The following is a 20394-nucleotide window of genomic DNA, read 5'->3' as shown; positions in this document are numbered from 1 at the left end:
TTCTACTTCAGTTAGAATAAGGAATACTTTGCATTTATATAGCACTTGATTTTTTTGCAGTTCAACTTGATTCACATAATCCCATGTGTGTGATTCTTACAGCCATCCTGTAATGCAAAACAACATTCATGTCTGTATTACGCATGGGTGGCTAAGACAGAAATAATAGATTGTCCAGGACCAACTAGTAAGTGCCTGGTAGAAGCAAGGCTCAACCTGTATTATTATTATTATTATTATTATTATTATTATTATTATTATTATTATTGGAATGAATTATTATTTATTATTGGTATTTCATTCCTATCTATATTTCATTCCTATCTATATTTCATTCCTATCTATTCCTATTTATCTTTTTATAAAAAGAATATATTCAAGGCAACAGAATATACTCAAGGCAAACAGATACATAATAAACCCAGGTATGAAACATCAGTTAAGCACAGCCTCCCTGAACTTAAAAAACAAAATTATTCCTGATCCTCAGTTCAGTACAGCTAAGCTATGGTGAAGATGGTCTCAAAGAATTTGTGAAGTGTGACTAGATAAGTTAATTCTAAACATGGGGGGGGGGGGTTTACATCAAGAGTGGCTGTTCCCCTCTTAATGTGGGCACTGTGAGAGCAAGCACAGAAGAGTAGAATACCTACATTGGAGCCACATAGTGCACATACAAAACCAGCTTGAAAACAAAGCTTTGGCTTTGTTTCTTGGCCAGACTACATCTCCAAAAAGGCCTGGAACTTTAAAGATCCAGGACCACAATCTTTTGACCCAAGAGGTTTGGATCCTCTGTATATAGTGCAAAACCTTTAAAATAAAATAAAATAAACCCTCTTTCCATGAATTAAACTGCAATAAACTAAGAGAGTACACAAAAGGTCAAAGTCAAAGGTCAAAGTCATTTATAAAGAGCTCATATCCATTACACAGTTATGTGATACATCAGAATAAAATGTCAGTAAATATTGGATAGCATGCATGCATTTGCCTATGGGCTTTTTGAGAGGTCACAAAAGGTGAGATGCTGGACAGAGACTGTAATATTTGGAAGACAAATGGAAAATAATGATAGCATGGACTGAATCCTTGTCTTACGTCTTACGTCAATAGGAAGGTCTAGAAATTTTGTGATAAGTCAACCAGGAAATTCCTGTGTGAAATCTGGCAGAAATGCAAAAGTCTAATTTCAGTCAAAGGGCAACAGACAGTCCCAGGGAAGTGTGGCGAAGGATGCAGAATTGTAGAAGCATGCACCAAACAGGCTGCCGGGAAATGTCAAGCAATTCAATGCTTCAATTAGTTTCCATGACACCACTTCTACATGCCGTAAACTGATAAGTGTCATTTTGTTGTGTGCAGCAGAACAGTTATCATGGATTATTCCTTCATATGATCTCACTCTGCAAACCAGAAAAGGAAGGAAGCAATATGGAATATGCCCACCTGGGACATAGGTAATCAAAGAAACCAGCTTATTCAGAAGAAAAGCTGCTTGTGTGAACTGGTGCCGCAAGATGTGAAAGTACAAAACCACTTATAAAAACAAAGTTCAAACAATAAATATTGTTAAGCATCTGGACAGATAGTGAAGAAGAAGAAAGCACAGAAAACCACACTATCAAAGTTTCCCAAGTAGCAAGTTATGGCGAGTGCATTAAAAGTGCCTGTAACAGAAAGTGAACACTTAAGGAATCAGGAGGAAATGGTGGCATAACAAAACTGAGGGGAGGCAGGGGGAGAGAGATAGATAAAATGCATTTGTTTAAAAATTGTATGCACAGCATATATAAAGGACAAGTAGCCTTGAATTCAGCTAAAAGACTGATAAAATATTAATACACTTTCTGAAGCTCTGTCCTTAAGAGACAAGTATATCTTTTAAAAGGGAAATAATACAAGCTGCACACATGTTTTTCCAAGAAATGCAGTACTCAGAGACAGCCACTGCGGATAGAGAAGTGCTGTACCACTTTGCATTGTGTTAAGTATATTAGAAAGACTGTATAAAAGCAAAAAATGAAATACTCATTGCATGAAGAATTTCATGTTGCTGACATGACAGCAAAGGCAAAGCTGCAGGAAAAGGTTTCTTATTATGTGTGATGGTTCTTGCATTAAATAAATATCCCTTTTCACATAGGAATTCCCTTTCATCCACATATGTGGATAAAATTCAAACAGGAGAAGCCTTTTTACTTTTTAAAAAATATATAATTTTTATTTATTTTCCATTTAATATTATACATTCACATCATTATTATCCACTTTACCGCTTTGGCTCTTTAGAGCCTTTTTACTTCTAATCTTCCCTTTCAGCTCATAACAGGGCTTCTGGGTGATGTGGCCACTAGATTTTTGCAAATTTGATTAACAGGCTTATCTAAAACAGGGGGACTGTATATAAGTGGGAACTCCACACAAGATAGCAACTGTCTTGTTCTGAAAGTTTAAGTGGTAAATGTTTCTCTGGAATTTGCATGCATGTATTTGGAACCATGGAATTTATTTGGAACCATGGATGTATTTGGAACCATGGAATTTGCATGCATGTATTTGGAATTTGCATGCATGTATTTGGAACCATCAATGGGACGCGGGTGGCGCTGTGGGTTAAAGCCTCAGCGCCTAGGGCTTGCCGATCGAAAGGTCGGCGGTTCGAATCCCCGCGGCGGGGTGCGCTCCCGCTGTTCGGTCCCAGCGCCTGTCAACCTAGCAGTTCGAAAGCACTCTCGGGTGCAAGTAGATAAATAGGGACCGCTTACTAGCGGGAAGGTAAACGGCGTTTCCGTGTGCGGCTCTGGCTCGCCAGAGCAGCGATGTCACGCTGGCCACGTGACCCGGAAGTGTCTTCGGACAGCGCTGGCCCTTGGCCTCTTGAGTGAGATGGGCGCAGAACCCTAGAGTCTGTCAAGACTGGCCCGTATGGGCAGGGGTACCTTTACCTTTACCTTTTTATTTGGAACCATGAGATAATTTGTAGGGGGGAAATGTAACATTCACTTAAAGGTAAAGGGACCCCAGACCATTAGGTCCAGTCGTGGCCGACTCTGGGGTTGCGGCACTCATCTCGCTTTATTGGCCGAGGAAGCCGGCGTACAGCTTCCAAGTCACGTGGCCAGCATGACTAAACCAGAGCAGTGCACAGAAAAGCCGTTTACCTTCCTGCCGGAGCGGTACCTATTTATCTACTTGCACTTTGAGGTGCTTTTGAACTGCTAGGTTGGCAGGAGCAGGGACCGAGCAATGGGAGCTCACTCCGTCGCGGGGATTCGAACCGCTGACCTTCTGATCGGCAAGCCCGAGGCTCTGTGGTTTAATCCACAGCGCTACCCATGTCCCTAACATTCACTTAGCTTCATGTTAACACAGTGAATATTTGAAACTGAAACCAAAAAGGAACCCAAGAGCTATTTTATTTCAAAGAAGATGTGGGAAGACTGCAAAAATAATTCTCACATTATATATGGAGTTAACACAAGCAGGATAGTTGGTAAGACCAAGAACTAAAATTAGCAAAATCAGGACAATTAAGAAGACGTAGAAGAGTCAGCTAAGGCACAAGCTACATTACAGGAGACAGCATACAGAAGACATGAGTATGTCTAGCCTTGAATACTCTTTCTTTCCCCACCCTTTTGAGGCCAAGGTGGAAAGACTGGAAGCTGCCACTTTCATTTAACTACAGTTAAATGATTATTTATTGTTATACCACAATGCCCAATTTGGATGACATGGGAGAGTGTAGTTAACTAAATGCAGAAACAAAACGCTCTGGCATGTTAGAGGTGGTATGGAAAGTGCATGAGCCCAAGAAAAAGCTAGGTTCATTCATGTAGTGCTAAACTATCGTTTGGTGTTACATCCAACAATACCACTTTGGCATTGTTAGATCATTTCTCACCAGGAAAGTATAGCAGAAAAATACACTTCATTACCACTCCATCATCCAAGTAAGTCACAAATATATATTACTAAAAGACAGCGAGGCAGGAAAAAGAGGGAGATCTGCCAATACCCAATATTATTCCTGCATGAGGTGGAACATTTTAACTTGTATCCTACATACCAGTACATTTAAAATTGGGGAAAGGGGAAGAGATAGAAAAATAAGGCATGCTGAAGTTTTGCTTGAAAGTTAACTAAACTATTAAGTTTACTAAGTTTTTAAAACAAAACAAAGCAGCTAAGAATGAACCACTCCTCAGATACTGAGCTTGAAAATGACTACCTAACATGCTGAGACAAAATCAAATGAGCAGACTTATCAGTTTGCCAAAGAAATGTTTAGCTATTGCCAAGAAAGTATTTGTTATTGTGATATTTTTAAACGTTTTAATTTGAGTATTTTTAAAATTTTCTGTACTTGGACCTTACTACAAACTGTTCTGAACAGTGTTTAATGATTAACAATGCAATCTTATCCATCTATCTTCAGAAGTAAGTCCCACTGTGTCCAACTTGGTTTACTTCTTAGTAAGAGTGTCCAGGATTGCTGCCTCATTATATAAAATGGAGCAGCTGATATGAAATTTAAAATGACAACATGAACTTAAAATGTTTAACATTATTGTTACTATTATTACTATGAGTTTGTAACCATGTTTTAATCAGATTGGGAGATGAGTAGACGTCTAAGCTTTTATATAACTGGGGCAGCCACTGAAAGAGGGAGACAGTTTGATTCATCTTTCCATCTACTCATCCCGCTTTATGTAAGACATAAGGAAAGCTACACTACCAAGCCGAGAAGATAAGGCTCTATGAAAGTCTTAAAAACACTATTATCCTAAATCAGTGTTTTTGATTAATTTGAATTTATCCAGGACAGGTCAAACACTTGCTCTAGATCTAATTTAATTCAGGTTAATGAGAACCAGTAAGGTTACATTGATCTTGTCATGCTCAATACAGAAAAAGGGCTTATTTCAGTTAATTGTGTTTAATGCTCTCAGGCCAGATTCTTTGCACAAGGGACTTAGATCAGTCTACAATCAGAATGATTTGATGCTACCAGATTTCCTACATTGCCTGAAGATTTGTACTTACTTTGACCATTACCCAAAATGTAAGGAAAAGAGGAACCTACCATTCCTTAGTGCCCTTGATTATAATTCATCCTGTAAGATATTTTTATTATTCCTTCTATTCAACCTGTGAATAGGAAACTATTTGACAATGGAACCTTAGAAACAGAAAAGTGCTGAAATTTTGTTAGCATGGCCATGAGCAAACTTGTATAGTAGGGTGTGTAATCTGTCTCATGAATTAACTTGATTCTATTTACTTCACTGTACCAGCAGAGTACTATGACTGAACAGCCTTGTCCTATAGGTCTGTTAAAGTTCAAACATAAAAGCTTCCAGTAACACTTTGTTTAAGCTTGCATTTAACCAGCAGAATGAATGAAGTGTTGGATAACTGATTTACACACACGCGCACACACACACACACACACACGTTTAATTAATTCCCACCACAGAGGGAAAACATATATTGTGGTAAAGGCATTGGACTTTCACGTTCCTGAGAAAGTCAAGCTTCCAAAGAATTTACATTCCTGATAATATTTCTGTGTCACTTCTCTGCTTGAACCATTTCTACACAACATACCTTAATGGAAATCTCATTACTGAAACTGCCACCAAAATAATCTTCTGACAAGAAAAGGATTACTTGGCCCAGTGATTTAGTGCCAACATCCATTTGGGCCCACCTTATAACAAAGTCCATTTCCAATTCTTGAACTCGTAGCAACTCATGCCACCATGCAACACTTATGCGCAATAAAATATCAATTTTAGAATATTTACATAAATTCTATGGCCCCAAATGGGCCATACATGCTTAGTAAACATATGCTGGTTTACACAGTCATATACTGGTTCCATTAAAACCAGGTGATTATTGGTTTCTTTATTGCTTTCCTTTAATTAAAATTTGAACAAAAATTATCTTGTAATTACACACAGCTCATTAACAATCAGATATCACACAGTATACGTAAAAAAAAACCCTCTTCACATGCATTTTAAATCAAAGTAACCTTGTCTGAAGAGCTCTTATTTATTCTGCAATATCATTACATACAAGATGAAGAACTATAAAACATTTCACTATTCACTGTAAGGCAGCTTACAGTTAAAATAGAAGCAGCTATAATCATGGGGAAAATCAATCATTAAAAAATGATTAAACATAACATAGATCTATTAAAACACACAGAATACTACAATAAAAACATCACAACACCAGCCCATTCCTTAAAAAGAGTCAATTCGCACACATCTGTTGGAACAAGAAGTCTTCACCCGCTGATGGAAGGACAACGGGGGAAGCCAGACTAATCTCTCTAGGAAGGGGGTTTCAAAGTTTGGGAGCAGCCGATGAAAGTAAAGTTGGACAAAGATATATCTTCCTTTCACATTGTTCCGCAACTCCCAGAATCAATGTTAATTAAAGGGGATGAAACACCTTGGAAAATCTGGTTACTTCAAAATCTGAATCTATCCGTTTACAAATCTTCAGTTGTGTGGCTAGCAGACCTTCAAAGTCTGTCAGAAAAGAGGAGCTGAGCCAGTAACTTGTCAAGGTATTCTGCCAGGAGATGAGCCTGATTAACTATAAGTGCTGACTCAGAGGTGTTAAAGATCTCCTTTTTAACATTAGTCTTTTCCTATCCCAATTTCCAATTAGTTCCTGATTGCTACAGTGGTTTAATCCTGAAACCTGCTGAGCTATCTCTTTTTTCAAAATCTGCTTTTAATGCTAATCTGCACTGTAGTACTGACAAGCGCTCTCAAGTTCTGTGTTAATTTTATTCATAAATACAGTGGCCTAGACCAAGGTCAGTATATAATGAAGCAAGTAACATGTTCAGCAGCAAACAAAATTAAGCAGTTTTAAAGAGAAAGCTCTTACTTGTTTGCCATAAAAAACTAAACATATTCTGTTCCTTTGCTTTGATAAATCAGCATATTACAAGAAAAAGTAGCCTTGGAACAATTTATTCAATGAGTAGTCTACCTTCTGGAGCCAGGCCAAGGCATTTTCTGTCTCAGGTAAATGGCAAGATACCCTCCCCACATTATGTAAAACAAATGGAATACCAGTTGAACCTTACTTCAACATTGTTGATGGAACAGGATCCTCCACTGTACCCAAAGGCGGCAAGCTATCTTAGCCGGCTGACAGCAAAGTGGAAAATACTACAAATCTAAACTTTCCAGTTCAGCTCTGATATTCACATGTGCCAAAATGGCACAGTACTTGCAACTAGTCAACAGGTGTACCAGGCTTAGTAACAGAGATTATTTTTACAGAAGCAGTTTTCAAATCTATGGTCATTAGCTGAAATTCAGTCAATGAAAAGGATGGGAGGTAGGAAGTCAGATGATTTAAGGGGCACACAAAATATACCCCAAGATATAGGAAACAGAAGAATCTGGCATGACTCACTGACTATCATGCCGGAAAGATAAAGCAGAGAGTTTGATACCTGAGCCACCACCGTTTTAAGAAATTGTTCAGGACTACAGAGCTTAGGCAATAACTACTACTGTAAATAGGAGTGTCTTCAAAAGCCAGCAGACAGCCAATACTGATGAGGCCTCTTGTATTCTAGAGTTCCCAAATACTGGTGCTATGAGTGAAAAAGCCCACCTCTGCATTACCCCAAGGCAACCATCATCAGGGCATGGGAACACTAACTAGGTTCCATTTGTTGATATTAATGCCCTTATCAAGCAGTAATTACAAAAGCAAACAGCAGCTGTTAAAAATAAAATCCAGTACAACACTTTAAATAAATAACAAATGTAATTGAAACAATAAGTGATATAAAGTAATAGAATCCCAGCACAGCTCTTTACAAAGCCCATTTAAAACATAATAAAACATGGACCATGTCCCCATCTTTAGTGCCTGCCAATCTATCGATGGCAGGTCTATGAGCAGGGACTCTGACACCAATCCTAAAGGCTAGGCAGGCCCGTAACCAATCCTTCAGATGGCCTGGTTCCAAACTCCTTAGGGCTTTAAAAGGTCACTACCATACTTTATATTCGGCTCAGAAACAAGGCAGACAACTTGCATGTGTTCCAAATGCTTAACACCAGCAAGAATCAGGTGGCTGTATCATGTACGAGTTGTAGGTTCCAACCCATTTTCCAAGGCAGCCCATGTAGGGCATGTCACAATATTCTAGATGTAACCATTGTCTGTTGGCATCTGTCTTGGGAGACAATGGAGGAGTGCGCCTTTGGGGGTGAGGTCAAGATGTTAGATGGTTGTAGCCATGGGCATAGCCAAGAGAGGACAGGAAGGGACAGCTGCTCTTTCCTAAATGAATACAAATCTGAGATTCTGCCCCCGCCCTAACAAAAATCCTGCCTATGCCCATTGTTGTAGCTCCTTCTGTGGCTGTTGAGATTGATGTGGGAGAGGACAAGCTTTCTTGCATCTGGGGCAGATGAAGGAGTCTAGTTGTACTGCTGCAGATGCACCATGGCATTTCTTCTCTCTGTGCTCCTCCCAGCGGTCATTTCTCCTCTGGTATGAAAACACAACTTGACTGTCTCCAGGCACTGCGGTTGTCTGCAAGGGATTCCCACATGGCAGGGTTGATGTTGCCAGCCTTCATGTAACGTTTGCAGACATCTTTGTAACTCAGAGTTTGTCTGCCAATTGGCGTGGTGCCAGGAGCCAGCTCTGTGGACATGACCAAGCCAGTGTAGATGTTGTTGAGACAAGAGTGTGAACTTGCTGGGATATATATATATGTATATATATATAGCAGGACATATGTAACTGAGGCATGGGCCGCTTTCTCTAGATAGGGCAGATCAGCAAAGAAATGTTTCAGCTGTCTTCTGAGGTATAATGAATAGTATTCAATCTGCAGGTTTGGCCTAGAAGGTTATCAAGTTGGCAATCTGGGCATCTGCTACTATGATGGGTGTGAAGTTGGATTTTTGATGTAGGCAATTTGGACTTTTGCTAGCTTCAATTTTGGGCCTATGCAAACAGGAAATGTTCCCATGCACGTGAAGAGGACACTATTGAGACAAACTTGGATTTCAGAGATGCTACTATCGCAATCCAATGTCATTCTAGCTCCTGTGGAATATGACTGCTTCAACACCCCATGTGTACTGTCTCAGTGCCAAGAGGGAAAAGGCAGTTTGGTGGAGAAGCAAAAGAGAAGGCAATTTGGGGTGTAGAAGTCAACTGCAGAGAAGGCCTAGAAGAACTCAGAAGACCAAATGGGCAAAGCATTACAATTAGAAGAAAAGATGGCAATTCAGAAAAGATTTAAACAGCAGAAATCCAAAGAGGCACCTCCTTTTCTCAGGCATCACCCTTTTTCCTATTCTTGCTTGTTATAATGATCCCTAACCCAGGTCCTTTGCATGTGTGAGTATCCCTTCCTTGGTGTGTGGGGGAGGATTAGGGTTACTGTGCTAGTAGGATAATTATTTCACTCAAATCTCTGTTTCCAAGACTTCTATTCACAAAGAAGAGAAAGTCCTAAGCTGTTTAATACTTGATTAGGAGATAAAGCTTTGAACTTTCATTTTTGGTCTAGTTGTTTATCCTGATATCCTTGCATTCTCCTTTTGCAAAGAAGAGTTTCCATGCTGTGTGTCTCAGGCATAATCAACCCTGGTATACACATAAAGTTCACAATCTAGCGTGGATGCACTGTTCAAGAACTAAAACCTGCATCCAGCATATTAAAGCAGCAACACTTGAGCTCATCAGCATATATTAGCAAACAGCCACACATGTTTTGTTCTTTTAATGCAATAAAATGAGACAAAAACAGCTTTTTCTTATTTAATAAAGCTATGAAGCAGGCCTATTGACTATGATGACAACCCACTTAGCAGTAACGATTTCACAACATCACACTGGAAAAAGGAAATAGCCATTCCGTCATGAGCACTTTTACATTCTAAAAATTTCCATTATACGTTAACGATAAAAGACACATTTTTATCCTAGAGCTTCAATGCATATTATATATTAAATGTTGCTCTGGCACAAGCCCTAGGATTTAGGTAGCAGGAGGATTGCTTTAGTTTCCATGCTGCTGTATTTGGCACAAAAAGAACTTTGAATGTTTAGTGATCAGCCTCAGGGCAAATCTTCCACTTACAATATTATCCACTTAAAGGACTGGTTGGATTTCATAATTCAAGGATCAAGCCTCTGCAACATGCAGTATTATGCTTTGTTTGTAGAAAAACACAGGACATTTTTTCTGTCTGTGTGTTTACAACTATGACATGGGAATCTACTTGTATAATCTAACACTACAGGGTGACAATCAGAACAAGCCTCTGTTATGAGAATGTTTTAACATTCCACATCCTTATTTTGGCCATCATAATTTTAATTTGAGATGGTTGAGTGAAGAAAAAAAGAAATAGGCTGTTACCTTAAAATAACCAGATTAGACAAGTAGGGAGTAAAAAACAGTCTGCACCCAGTGTTTGCCCCGGGTGTAAAAATAGACAACTACAGTGAACAGATTACCTGCTCAACAGAAGTGACTAAAAAAAATTGGCAGTTAGATATTCAACTAAATGTTTTCTATATACTACGGATGACTAGGCTATATGAAGAAAAAGCAAGATATAATAGCAGGGTATCTGACACAAAGGCTGTTTTGCATATCCCTTAGATATGCTACATACTACAAAAGGAAGAATTAACTCACATTAGAGATAAAGAAAAAAGTGAGGATACTGTATATATTTTAATTTCATAGATTTCTATAATACACTCACATTTGAGTACGCCATACCTTTTAAGGTCAGGGTCTTTTACTCACATGCACAATATAAAATAAAAATATAGAAAATGTTATATGAAGGTATTTATACAATGGAAAGTTACCGTAATAATATTACAACTCTTCAACAAGGCTTCTTGTCACCTTAATCCTAGCATAAAGTGATTCACTTGGGATGGGGGAGTGCTAACTTATGGAGTCTAAGTGGGCAGTGTCTGACCAAGAAACAGACCTTGGAGTTGCAGTGGATAGCTGGATGAAAATTTCAATGCAGTGTGTGGCACATCTGAAAAAGTCCAATTCTATCTTAGGGCTCATTAGGAAACTTGGTTGCCTTTAAAAGGACAAATTAATGAAAGAATGAGCCATCAATGGCTACTATATAAAATGGTTATGATGGCTGTGTACTACCTATATCATCTGAGGCAGAAATGCCTCTCAGTAAAAAGGTAAAGGTAAAGGACTCCTGGACGGTTAAGTCCAGTCAAAGACGACTATGGGGTCCTGCACTCATCTAGCATTTTAGGCCAAGGGAGCCAGTGTTTGTCCACAGACAGCTTTCCAGGCCATGTTGCCAGCATGACTAAACCACTTCCGGCACAACAGGCACCGTGATGAGTGCCAGAGTGCAAAGAAACACTGTTTACCTTCCAGCCGCAGTGGTACCTATTTATCTACTTGCACTGGTATGCTTTCAAACTGCTAAGGTTGGCAGGAGCTGGGGCAGAGCAATAGGAGCTCACCCTGTTGTGCAAATTCAAACCACTGACCTTCTGATCAGCAAGCCCAAGAGGCACAACGCCACCTGATCCCCTGCCTCTCAGTACTAGTTGTTGGAGAGAAACAAGTAGAAAGGGTACTGCTATGCTCATATCCTGCTTGCCGACTTCCCTTAAGTTTCTGGTGGGACAGTGTGAGAAAGGACCCTAAGTTAGATGAGTCTTTGGTCTGATGCGGGAGGGCAAGTCAAATAGCTCAGTTGGTTAGAGCATGGCGCTGATAACACCAAGGTTGCAGGTTTGATCCCCATATGGGACAGCTGCATATTCCTGTACTGCAGGGAGCTGGACTAGATGATCCTCAGGGTCCTTTCCAACTCTTATGACTCTATAACTCTTACGCTTCTAGAGCACAAATGTGGTACTACAGAAGAAAGAAGCTAGGGAGAGGCTGCAAAAGGACTGAGATGCTAAATTGAGGGAGACAAGTTAGCATGTATTGGCTTGGTTAGGTTTAGGGTTGATTTGAGCCAATATTGATTTTAGTAGCAGTGTTATTTTTTGTTCTTATGGATAACTTTTTTAAATAAGGAGTTTTTTCTGGAACATCTTTTCAAAACTGTTGACCTTAAGTAAAATTTGTGTTTGTTTTGCTTTAAATGTCTCTGAAGCCTTATACCTCTCGACACATAATTGCCTTGCTGCTCTACCTAGCATAGAGAGACCCTATGTGAGTGTTGGCTTAATTTCTTTAAATTGATGACACATTGTTCTAATCCAGCAATATAAGTTTGGCTGGCGCCTACAATGTGGACTGGCCTCCCCAAAGAGTTGCTCCTACTTTTTAAAAAAGGGTTTCAAAATGAGTTAAGTTTCTGCAGGCATTCTTAAAGCTATAGCCTTTAAGCATTGCTACCTTACTGCTGCTTTTTAACCAAAATGGATTGTTTTATTTGATATATTATCTTCTTATTGTCAACTGCATTTTGTTGTGAACCACCTCAATATAAAAAGTCAGTACACAAATTATAGATATATATAACAAAAACAAAACTGCCACTATTTCATGTTTGCTATAATGTTCTTACACATTCACAAATATCTGACTGCCAGAAAATGAAAGTAATCAATAAGAAATAGCCAACTGGCAGGAGGAATATGTATTAAGAAACCATTTATTCAGATCTTTCAAGACTTTAAAAATGATTACTTCACTAATTATGATAATTTCAAATCAATCTTGGCTCCGAAACAGAAAAGGACAACAGTAAAAAGATAGATTCAACTACACTGTAAGTTCCACAGGGTCTATTATAATAGATGGATGGGTGGGGAAAACAAGAAAGTAAAAAATGAACAGCTAGCCTTTAGCAATATATCATTACTAACTGTAAAAATACAAATATTGACTGAATATGTAAGCATAAAGGCACTAATCATTCAGATGTGAACTTCAAATAAAAGATTAGGCTACTAATACACATTTATGCTGATATTACAACAAAATGACACAAAGAACTGAGATCCTGGATCACCAAAAATAGAAACTGGCATGAAGCTTTTGTACTAAGAATGTAGCCCCTTGGCCTCTCAACAAACATTAACCTTAAAATAGGCAGTTCTGCCAATGCCTCAAGGCTATGAAAAGATGTACATATGATGAATGCTATATATTCTAAGTGAAGGCAGAGGTACAAATGCAAATGAGAACCTTGCCCTTTTAACTACACTCCCAGAGGCTTAGTAAGAGCCATGGACAAACAAGTAACCCTGTGGAAAAATAGCAATTATTATGCTCTTTATAAAAACATAGTGATTTACTTATTTTTAACTGACTGACTCTTTAGAAAAGGCAACCTGAAAAAAAAATCCTGCTATGTATGAACATTGCTTTGAACATATTCTTCCCATTAACATACTTGGCTTCAACAAAACAAACAACAAAGCATAACTTCCCCAACCCCTAGAGGTAACTCTACCAATTCTAGCTTCTTATGCCGTAAGTATCTGGCCATGTTATCTTAGCTAGGCAAATAAGTTCATCAAGTCCTAAAAACAGACTTCTCAAGCATTTCATCCTGTTGAATATGATCACCACAAATTTACACTGTTCTGGAGTTTTCAATCTGGCACCAAACTTCAATTTCTGCTGAAAAGCTGACGGCATTGACATTAAACATATTACTTGGGACTTGAAAGGTGGGAAGAACAGCAATTACAGAACACCAATTACAGGAGCATCACAATTGAACATGGTAACATTTGAAACAGTGTGAAATTGGTTGTTCAAGAAAGTCCTGAAGGAAGAACTCTGTTTCAAAGGAAGTAACGTTAAGGTTTTCTTCCTTAGTTGAGATTTGCCTCTTGGGTATACAAATATACACATCCTTTTGTGCAGAAGTTTAAGTTGCATGCTGTCAATGTATCTTCTCTTGAATTTCAGCTGATTTTGGAAACATTGTAGTCTTAGACATGTTGACTTAACGGCTTGTATCTCAGAGAAGGTGACAATAGCAGATGGAATGTGCCACAGTCACCTACTGGATACTCTTAGTGATGTAATTAGAAATAACATCTTTTTCCTACCCACTCTGATGCATACAATATTTTATTAACTTTAAAATGAAAGATTCCCCTAATAATTTAGTTGCTCTGTCTCCCATTACTATGCAAACAATGTGCAATGTATCCAATCAAGCAATATTTTGGCAAGAGCTAATAGGCTAACCCTTCTATCTTCCAAGGATTCTTACTTTTTCAAAGCTTCCCTTGCCTGAAACATACACATCTGTATACAGTACTGAAGTTCTCAGCACATGTAAGCATGTATTATTTTCATACACCCTACATTCACCTCTTCACAGGACCAGTCCTACCATTAGGAAGATTAGCAGGTAGCTATTCCGGCACTGGATGCTGAGGTTGGGGAGCAATTCATCCCAAGTCCCCCCCCCCCCCCCCGTAACCATTTCCATTGTCCAAAGTCAGCACTGCAATGATAGCAACACTGGCTGGCAGCCTCATCTTGCTGTTGCCTTCTATCAATGTGCCACCTACAACACCATTAAGGCCTACAACCAAGTGAGGAAGCTGAGAGGTAGCCAGCATGCAAAGGACTTACATTTCAGTGGGCATCATATATGCATTTGCATTGTTTTTCTCACATAACACCTGCTGCCACTAGGGAAGCTGCTCTCAAGTACAGTTGGGGATGCTGTCCCATTGCCAGTGTTGAAATAAGATTTAACTGCCAATTTGGTCAACTGCTCTAGGTGGAACTGGGAGGGGTGGCCCTGTTCTTTGCCTGAAGCAGCAAAATGTATTGGGCCAGCTTCTTCAAAATTATAAAAGTATGTTTAAGATACATTGAAATAGTTATGAATTTGTCTCTTAACAAGGTTCTCTCAAATGATAGTTCATGTTTAATCAAACAAAAAAACTGATTCTGGTTTAAAATTTAAGCACATTAACACTGAGTTTCTTACGAGTAGCAGCTTGAGAACATCACGCTTAATTTGTTGACATACGGTTCTTGTTCCAGGGCTTTATTCACTGCCTTCTGTTCCTAAAAGTTAATCTAAAGTGCTAAATAAAATTTTAAAATAACAGTACTATATTCTACCAGACACTTGGGAAAATGGGAGAGTAACAACACAATTTCTCACTCTCAGACACTGACATGGACACACACACACACACACACACACACACTCATCATCTTGCTGATCAACTCTTGCATTTAATCATTGTTCCACTTTATCATCTCCCCTGTAAACATCATGGGGTCTGTATGCCAGCACATTTATAGGCTTTATTCCAAACTGAAGATGGAAATTGGAGCAGTACAAACCATGGCTAGCACCTGGCCTGTCACTGAATTGGAAGACAGAGATTACCATCACTAGAATGTTATCCATATTTGACAGAGATGTAGGGGTGGCATCCAACAAAGTCTGTTCATTTATTTGTTTTATTTTTATTTCATTACATTTATGAATTGCTTCCCATGAAAGATCCCAGGGTGATTAAACAATAAAAACAACTTCTGATCCAATACAGATATAGACAAGGACAAGGCTTGCTGAAAAATGAAGGTACAAAAAAGGACCAATAGACCAAAAGGACCAAAAAGGCAATAGATAAGGCATTTGTCTGAAGTTCCAAAAGGGTAAGTGCTGCCACAAGAAAGGTATTATACATACTTTGCTATAAAAGGATGTTGAAATGGACTATATTTTGGCTGTACTACACCACTATCCATAATTCACTTACTCTTGTTTTTTTTCTCAGGCTGTGATAAAGCAAATGTCTTATTGGCTGTGCCTTTAGCATGATGGGTCACTGCTAAAACAACTGCAAACAGCCACACCTCTAGTTACTTGTGAAGTCAAGTGCAATATAGTGCAATGGTGGCAGGCAAATTAATACTGCAACCCTTAATGCTGTGTATGAAAGTAAACCCCACTAAACCACTGGATTTATTTCTAAGGAATTAGGCATAGGATAAGATGCACAGTTTTATACCTAGAGAAAATAGAAAAGCAAGCCTTCAAAGTTTATGTTAATCAAACACTTTGAATTCCTTGGCTATTTTAGAATGCATCCTGAAAATTACTGCGAGGCAACTTAAACCATGGGTATCGCATAACTGGAGACACTTGCAAGTTTTTTCCATCTGTACCGATACAAACAGGTCTTGACGATGCTTTTGCTGGGTGTGCAGTTTTTATAAGCGACAGAGTTACGATCTCCCTCATACAAATTTTATGAGCTGCAATCTGGGAATAACAGCAACTTCACTCATCTATCCATCTTAGCAAGATATCTGAAAATCTTAGTGACTATACAGCAAGCATGAACAGTTTTTAAAGCATGAATTTCAGAGCTAGCTCAATCTACAATATATGCTTTGTTTGAACTGTTCATGCTTGCTGCCTGTATTCCTTTCAAATAAGAAAAGACATCTGCAGCAAAGAGTGTGATCAGAACTGCTGCACAGAATAGGACTGCTGAATTTGTTTTATCTCTATATCCTTCTCCAGTGGCCATCATAGGGTTACTCAAGAAACATCTAACCCTTGGGGAAGAAAAGAGATTCTAGATTCTGGTAATTTAGCTGAGCTCTCCCCCTGTAACTGCCACCACAGGGCCATTCAAGGATCATCTTGACCTTAGGGGGAGGTAAGATTTGGCTTTCAAAAAAGGTTCTTTTTCTTTTTAAGTTGTCTTGGCTGTTTTATTATGTACTTGCTATTGATGGTTGTGGGTTGTTTTTACTTTAAAAGAAGTAAACCATTTTGTGGATTTGCCTAAAAAGGAGTATATAAATACCTTATATAAATAACTAAACAAAAAAAAATCTGAGAAACCAAATTTGGTTAAAGAACTGCTTAAAACGGATGGAATTTACAAAATGATGGCACTAGAACCATCTATGCTGCTTATGCCAAAATATGGCTTCAGAAAACTATGAAACTGCTGCAAGGATGAATAATACATCCTGTATGTGTTCAGCATTCCTATGTAAAACATATCAAATTTCAGACATCCTATGATTTTCTTTTTCAACACAACAAGTAGAGGGACTGCTGCTACCTGATCATCACATGGACAAGTTTGAGTAAAGGTTAGTGTGAAAGACAATTTTAATAATTCTGAGGATGCCATTTTAAAAATCAGTTTATAAGTTCTATAATTTGCACTAAAATACAGTTTTACTAAGGTGCAATTGCAGAGTTACCTTCTTCTTTTATTAAAAAAAGTAGGCAACAGTTATTTTACTATTACTGTAATTTGAAGATTGCCTCCCTACCCCCCCCCCCCCACAAAATAAATAGTATAGGTCACTATAACAGTGCTGGCCAGAAAGGCATCACGTGAAGCGGGTTTTAATCATTTTTCTTACAAAAAGTAAAAATACTGTTTGTTGTTCTTTTAAAGGGAGTTTAGTAGAAATTAAAATTTACAACAAATTTAGATTGATTTTAAAGCATGCTAATAAAATGGCATCCATGGGAACAATAATGTGAAGATGTGCTTAAGTAGACGTATAGTTCACCCATCCATATGGGTGCACAAGTCAAAACCATGCTTCTTAAGACAACAGAAAAGGGGTACTAAGGCAAAATGCACCTTGGAGTTGGGGGGAAAGAACTGAATAGTAGCATGTGGCTGGATTTGCTGTGATTTTAAACAAAATAGAAGAATCACAGTGGGAACAGTAAATAACAGTTTGGTGATGATGTCATGGAGATGCTCTTTAAAAAAAATAAGTAACAAAGCATGGCAATTCCAAAGTGAACACATAGTATAGAAGCACCCCGTGATAGCAACTATGCCTGCTTTCTTGGAATGTGGCCCTCTGCCACAGATATTATGCTTTCGTCCTATGATATGCATAGGAGCTTGGTAAACAACTACTACTACTATTGAAGCCAATAAAAATCTTCATAGGAGGGACTGTGCTCTGAGTCTTGCTCACGCATGGGAACAATGCAAAAATGAACACCGCACTAGAAAATGGTGAATGTACGATGATGCATGCTGATTGTTAGGCACAGTAACTGTCATATGCACAGACTCAACGTTGTCCCTCAAATTAGAAGCAGCTCTTAACAGAGCCACAGTGTAGTTCCTGTAGACAATCATGAAGTGACCAACAAAGTTCATTTCCTATTTACATATGGTTGTGCGTGCTCTTAATCCTTATTGGGTTAAGCAGCCCTCAAATCCAGAAGCACATGAAATCAAAGGATTAAAATGCATATGCTCTGCTGCCACCTCTGCTGCTTCAACTAGTTTTAGGGAACAAATACCAGTTCAAGACTTCAGTAGTCATGTGAATCATGATACAAAAAGAGAACTATATTGGTATCATCATCTTCACTATACATAATCTGAACACAGAGAGTGAGGAACATACTTGTTCAAATGCATAGCTGTACAGATAAGAGAAACAGAGTTGCACCAGATATTATTTCAATTTGAAGAATTTAGAACAAGTAGGGGAGTTGCCTGGAATGAGATACAATATGAATAATCTAAAAGGTGTGCTAATATTATCCTTATCACAATATTACTTAACAATTAGGTAAGTGCTACAGAAACATATCAATGTTGCTTACAAAACCAATATATGTAAATAGTTGAAAACCATCTTGTTCTTACCCAGAGATTCCATCATTTTTTGCTCCTAATATCGAGTAGAAATAAGTTGTGAACCTGTAGACAAAAACAAACATACCAATGCACTAACATCAGACAGTGCCCTGGAAAACCGAACCACAGAAATGAGTGCAAGTTCTTTTAGTGGCACTGAGCCAGGGTGCACATTCTGGGAGTATTTTATTATCTGTGCTTAATTAGTTTGGGACTGTGTTCTGATCAAAGTGAGAGAATGAGGCCATAAAATACAGTCCCTTATTTTGTGGATAAAAGCATGGATGTCATCACTTAAAGCATGTAAGAAATCCAATTAAAAAGATTTTCAGTCTTTCCTAGCAGAAGTAAAACAAGTTAACTCTATTCCATCCAGATTTATAAAGCAGATATTAAATGACAGATAATTCACAGTAGAGAGTTACATTCATGTTGGTCCTAAACAATGAAGGTTTCTATGATTGAAAAAAATAAAAATTTATTTCTTGCCTCTTTCAGTTCTCTTTTCCCTTGTTTTCTTTTACCCGTGCAAGTATGGCAATGCTGCAATTCTATACACAAATACACGTTAAGTCAGAGAAGGAAAATCTGTGCCCCTCTAGCCCCAGCCAGCAGGGCCAATAGCTAGGGAATATGGGAGTTGAAGTAAACCCTCCCAAGTGTTAGTACTTACTTCTGAGTAAACATGCTTAGGATTGTATGTTCATTTGAGGACTGTTTATTCAAGCAGTAAAACAAACCCTCTCTTTTTTAGGCAGTCCTTGGCCTATCTTAAAACATAGCAAACAGAAAGCAAGGAAGCATTCCCAACGGGTCTGACTCTCAGTTTTGCTGTCCCCTCCCCAACAATAACCTTTACCTTGCACTGTAACAAATGAAACAAAAGGAACCCGTCAAGTCATGCATTAAAGAAAAATGTAAAGATAAACATTTCCCTAAACCACAGATATTTCCACATTTCATCTATCTGCTCCCACACATTAGAGCTGCCAAACTTAATTTTCAGAATTCTGTGTTCTGTTCTGTTTCGTTGGCATCTCAAAAGACAATGAAGGGCGCCTCTGTGGGTGAAGTTGTGTTCGTAGCTGTGTTAGTAGCAGCAAAGTGACCTCCCTGGGGTACAATCTTGTGTATGAAGGTCCTGGATAAGGCCCAGATGACAAGACTCATTTCAGCCTCGTGCATATGGTCCGAAGGAAAGCAGAACAATACGTTTGGCACCAGCTTGGCTGCAGGAGTTGCCAGGAGGAGGCATACAAGGCACCATCCAACCATTTTAGGGACTTCACTGCAGGTTTGTGTAGGGTTTACTCCTTAGCCTTTTCTTCTCCTGAAGATATACTGCAAGGCAGTGGATATCTCACAAGGCAGTGGAGGTTTAGATTCAGCATTATCCTTCTCCTAGATGAGCTACCTTCCCAGGTTGATGAGTCCCATCTACCCCTCACTTCCCTCTACAGCATGTGCAGAAACAGTCTTATTGACCACTGGACCCATTATTAGTCTCAATCTACCAGAGCCTGTCTTCACATGCATGGGAAGTGCCTAATTCACTGAGGATTTAAGACCTATCAGCTACCCTCATCTGGTTTAGCTGACCAGTCAAAGCCATTTCCTGGGATGTGGGTGCTGTCGCATGCTGACAGCTTCTAGGAGCTACAAGTGAGAGCTGAGTGCAGGGTGGAGACCAAAGGTAGACAAACTACCCCAGAAGGA

At 38.8% G+C, this 20394-nt stretch overlaps 1 protein-coding gene and 1 long non-coding RNA gene across 22 annotated transcripts in view; one reads left to right on the top strand and one right to left on the bottom strand.

Moving 5' to 3' along the window:
* LRRC7 (leucine rich repeat containing 7) overlaps positions 1-20394 on the bottom strand; it is a 189511-nt gene that overhangs the window by 150651 nt on the left and 18466 nt on the right. For 15 of the 17 annotated variants that reach the window (XR_014513072.1, XR_014513073.1, XR_014513074.1 and 12 more), the window contains exon 2: positions 18688-18741. The exons of the other annotated variants lie outside the window; for them this stretch is intronic. Coding sequence is in view for 12 of the 15 variants with exons in the window: in XM_083448333.1 (XP_083304459.1) it covers positions 18688-18703 (16 nt within the window). In the remaining 3 variants the exon portion in view is untranslated. The remainder of the gene's footprint in view (positions 1-18687; positions 18742-20394) is intronic. 17 annotated transcript variants of the gene reach the window in all.
* Positions 1-20394, top strand: part of LOC310681036 — a 64274-nt gene that overhangs the window by 38676 nt on the left and 5204 nt on the right. For 4 of the 5 annotated variants that reach the window (XR_014513078.1, XR_014513079.1, XR_014513080.1 and 1 more), the window contains 3 exons: positions 15580-15688; positions 16563-16701; positions 17065-17146. This is a non-coding gene — a long non-coding RNA (uncharacterized lncRNA). The remainder of the gene's footprint in view (positions 1-15579; positions 15689-16562; positions 16702-17064; positions 17147-20394) is intronic. The other variant, XR_014513081.1, reaches the window with a different exon arrangement.

This window comes from Podarcis tiliguerta (assembly GCF_965153285.1).
Source record: "Podarcis tiliguerta genome assembly, chromosome: 6".
Lineage (NCBI taxonomy): Eukaryota > Metazoa > Chordata > Lepidosauria > Squamata > Lacertidae > Podarcis > Podarcis tiliguerta.
The sequence above is the reverse complement of the archived record's forward strand: the minus strand, read 5'-3'. Positions and strand labels throughout refer to the sequence as shown.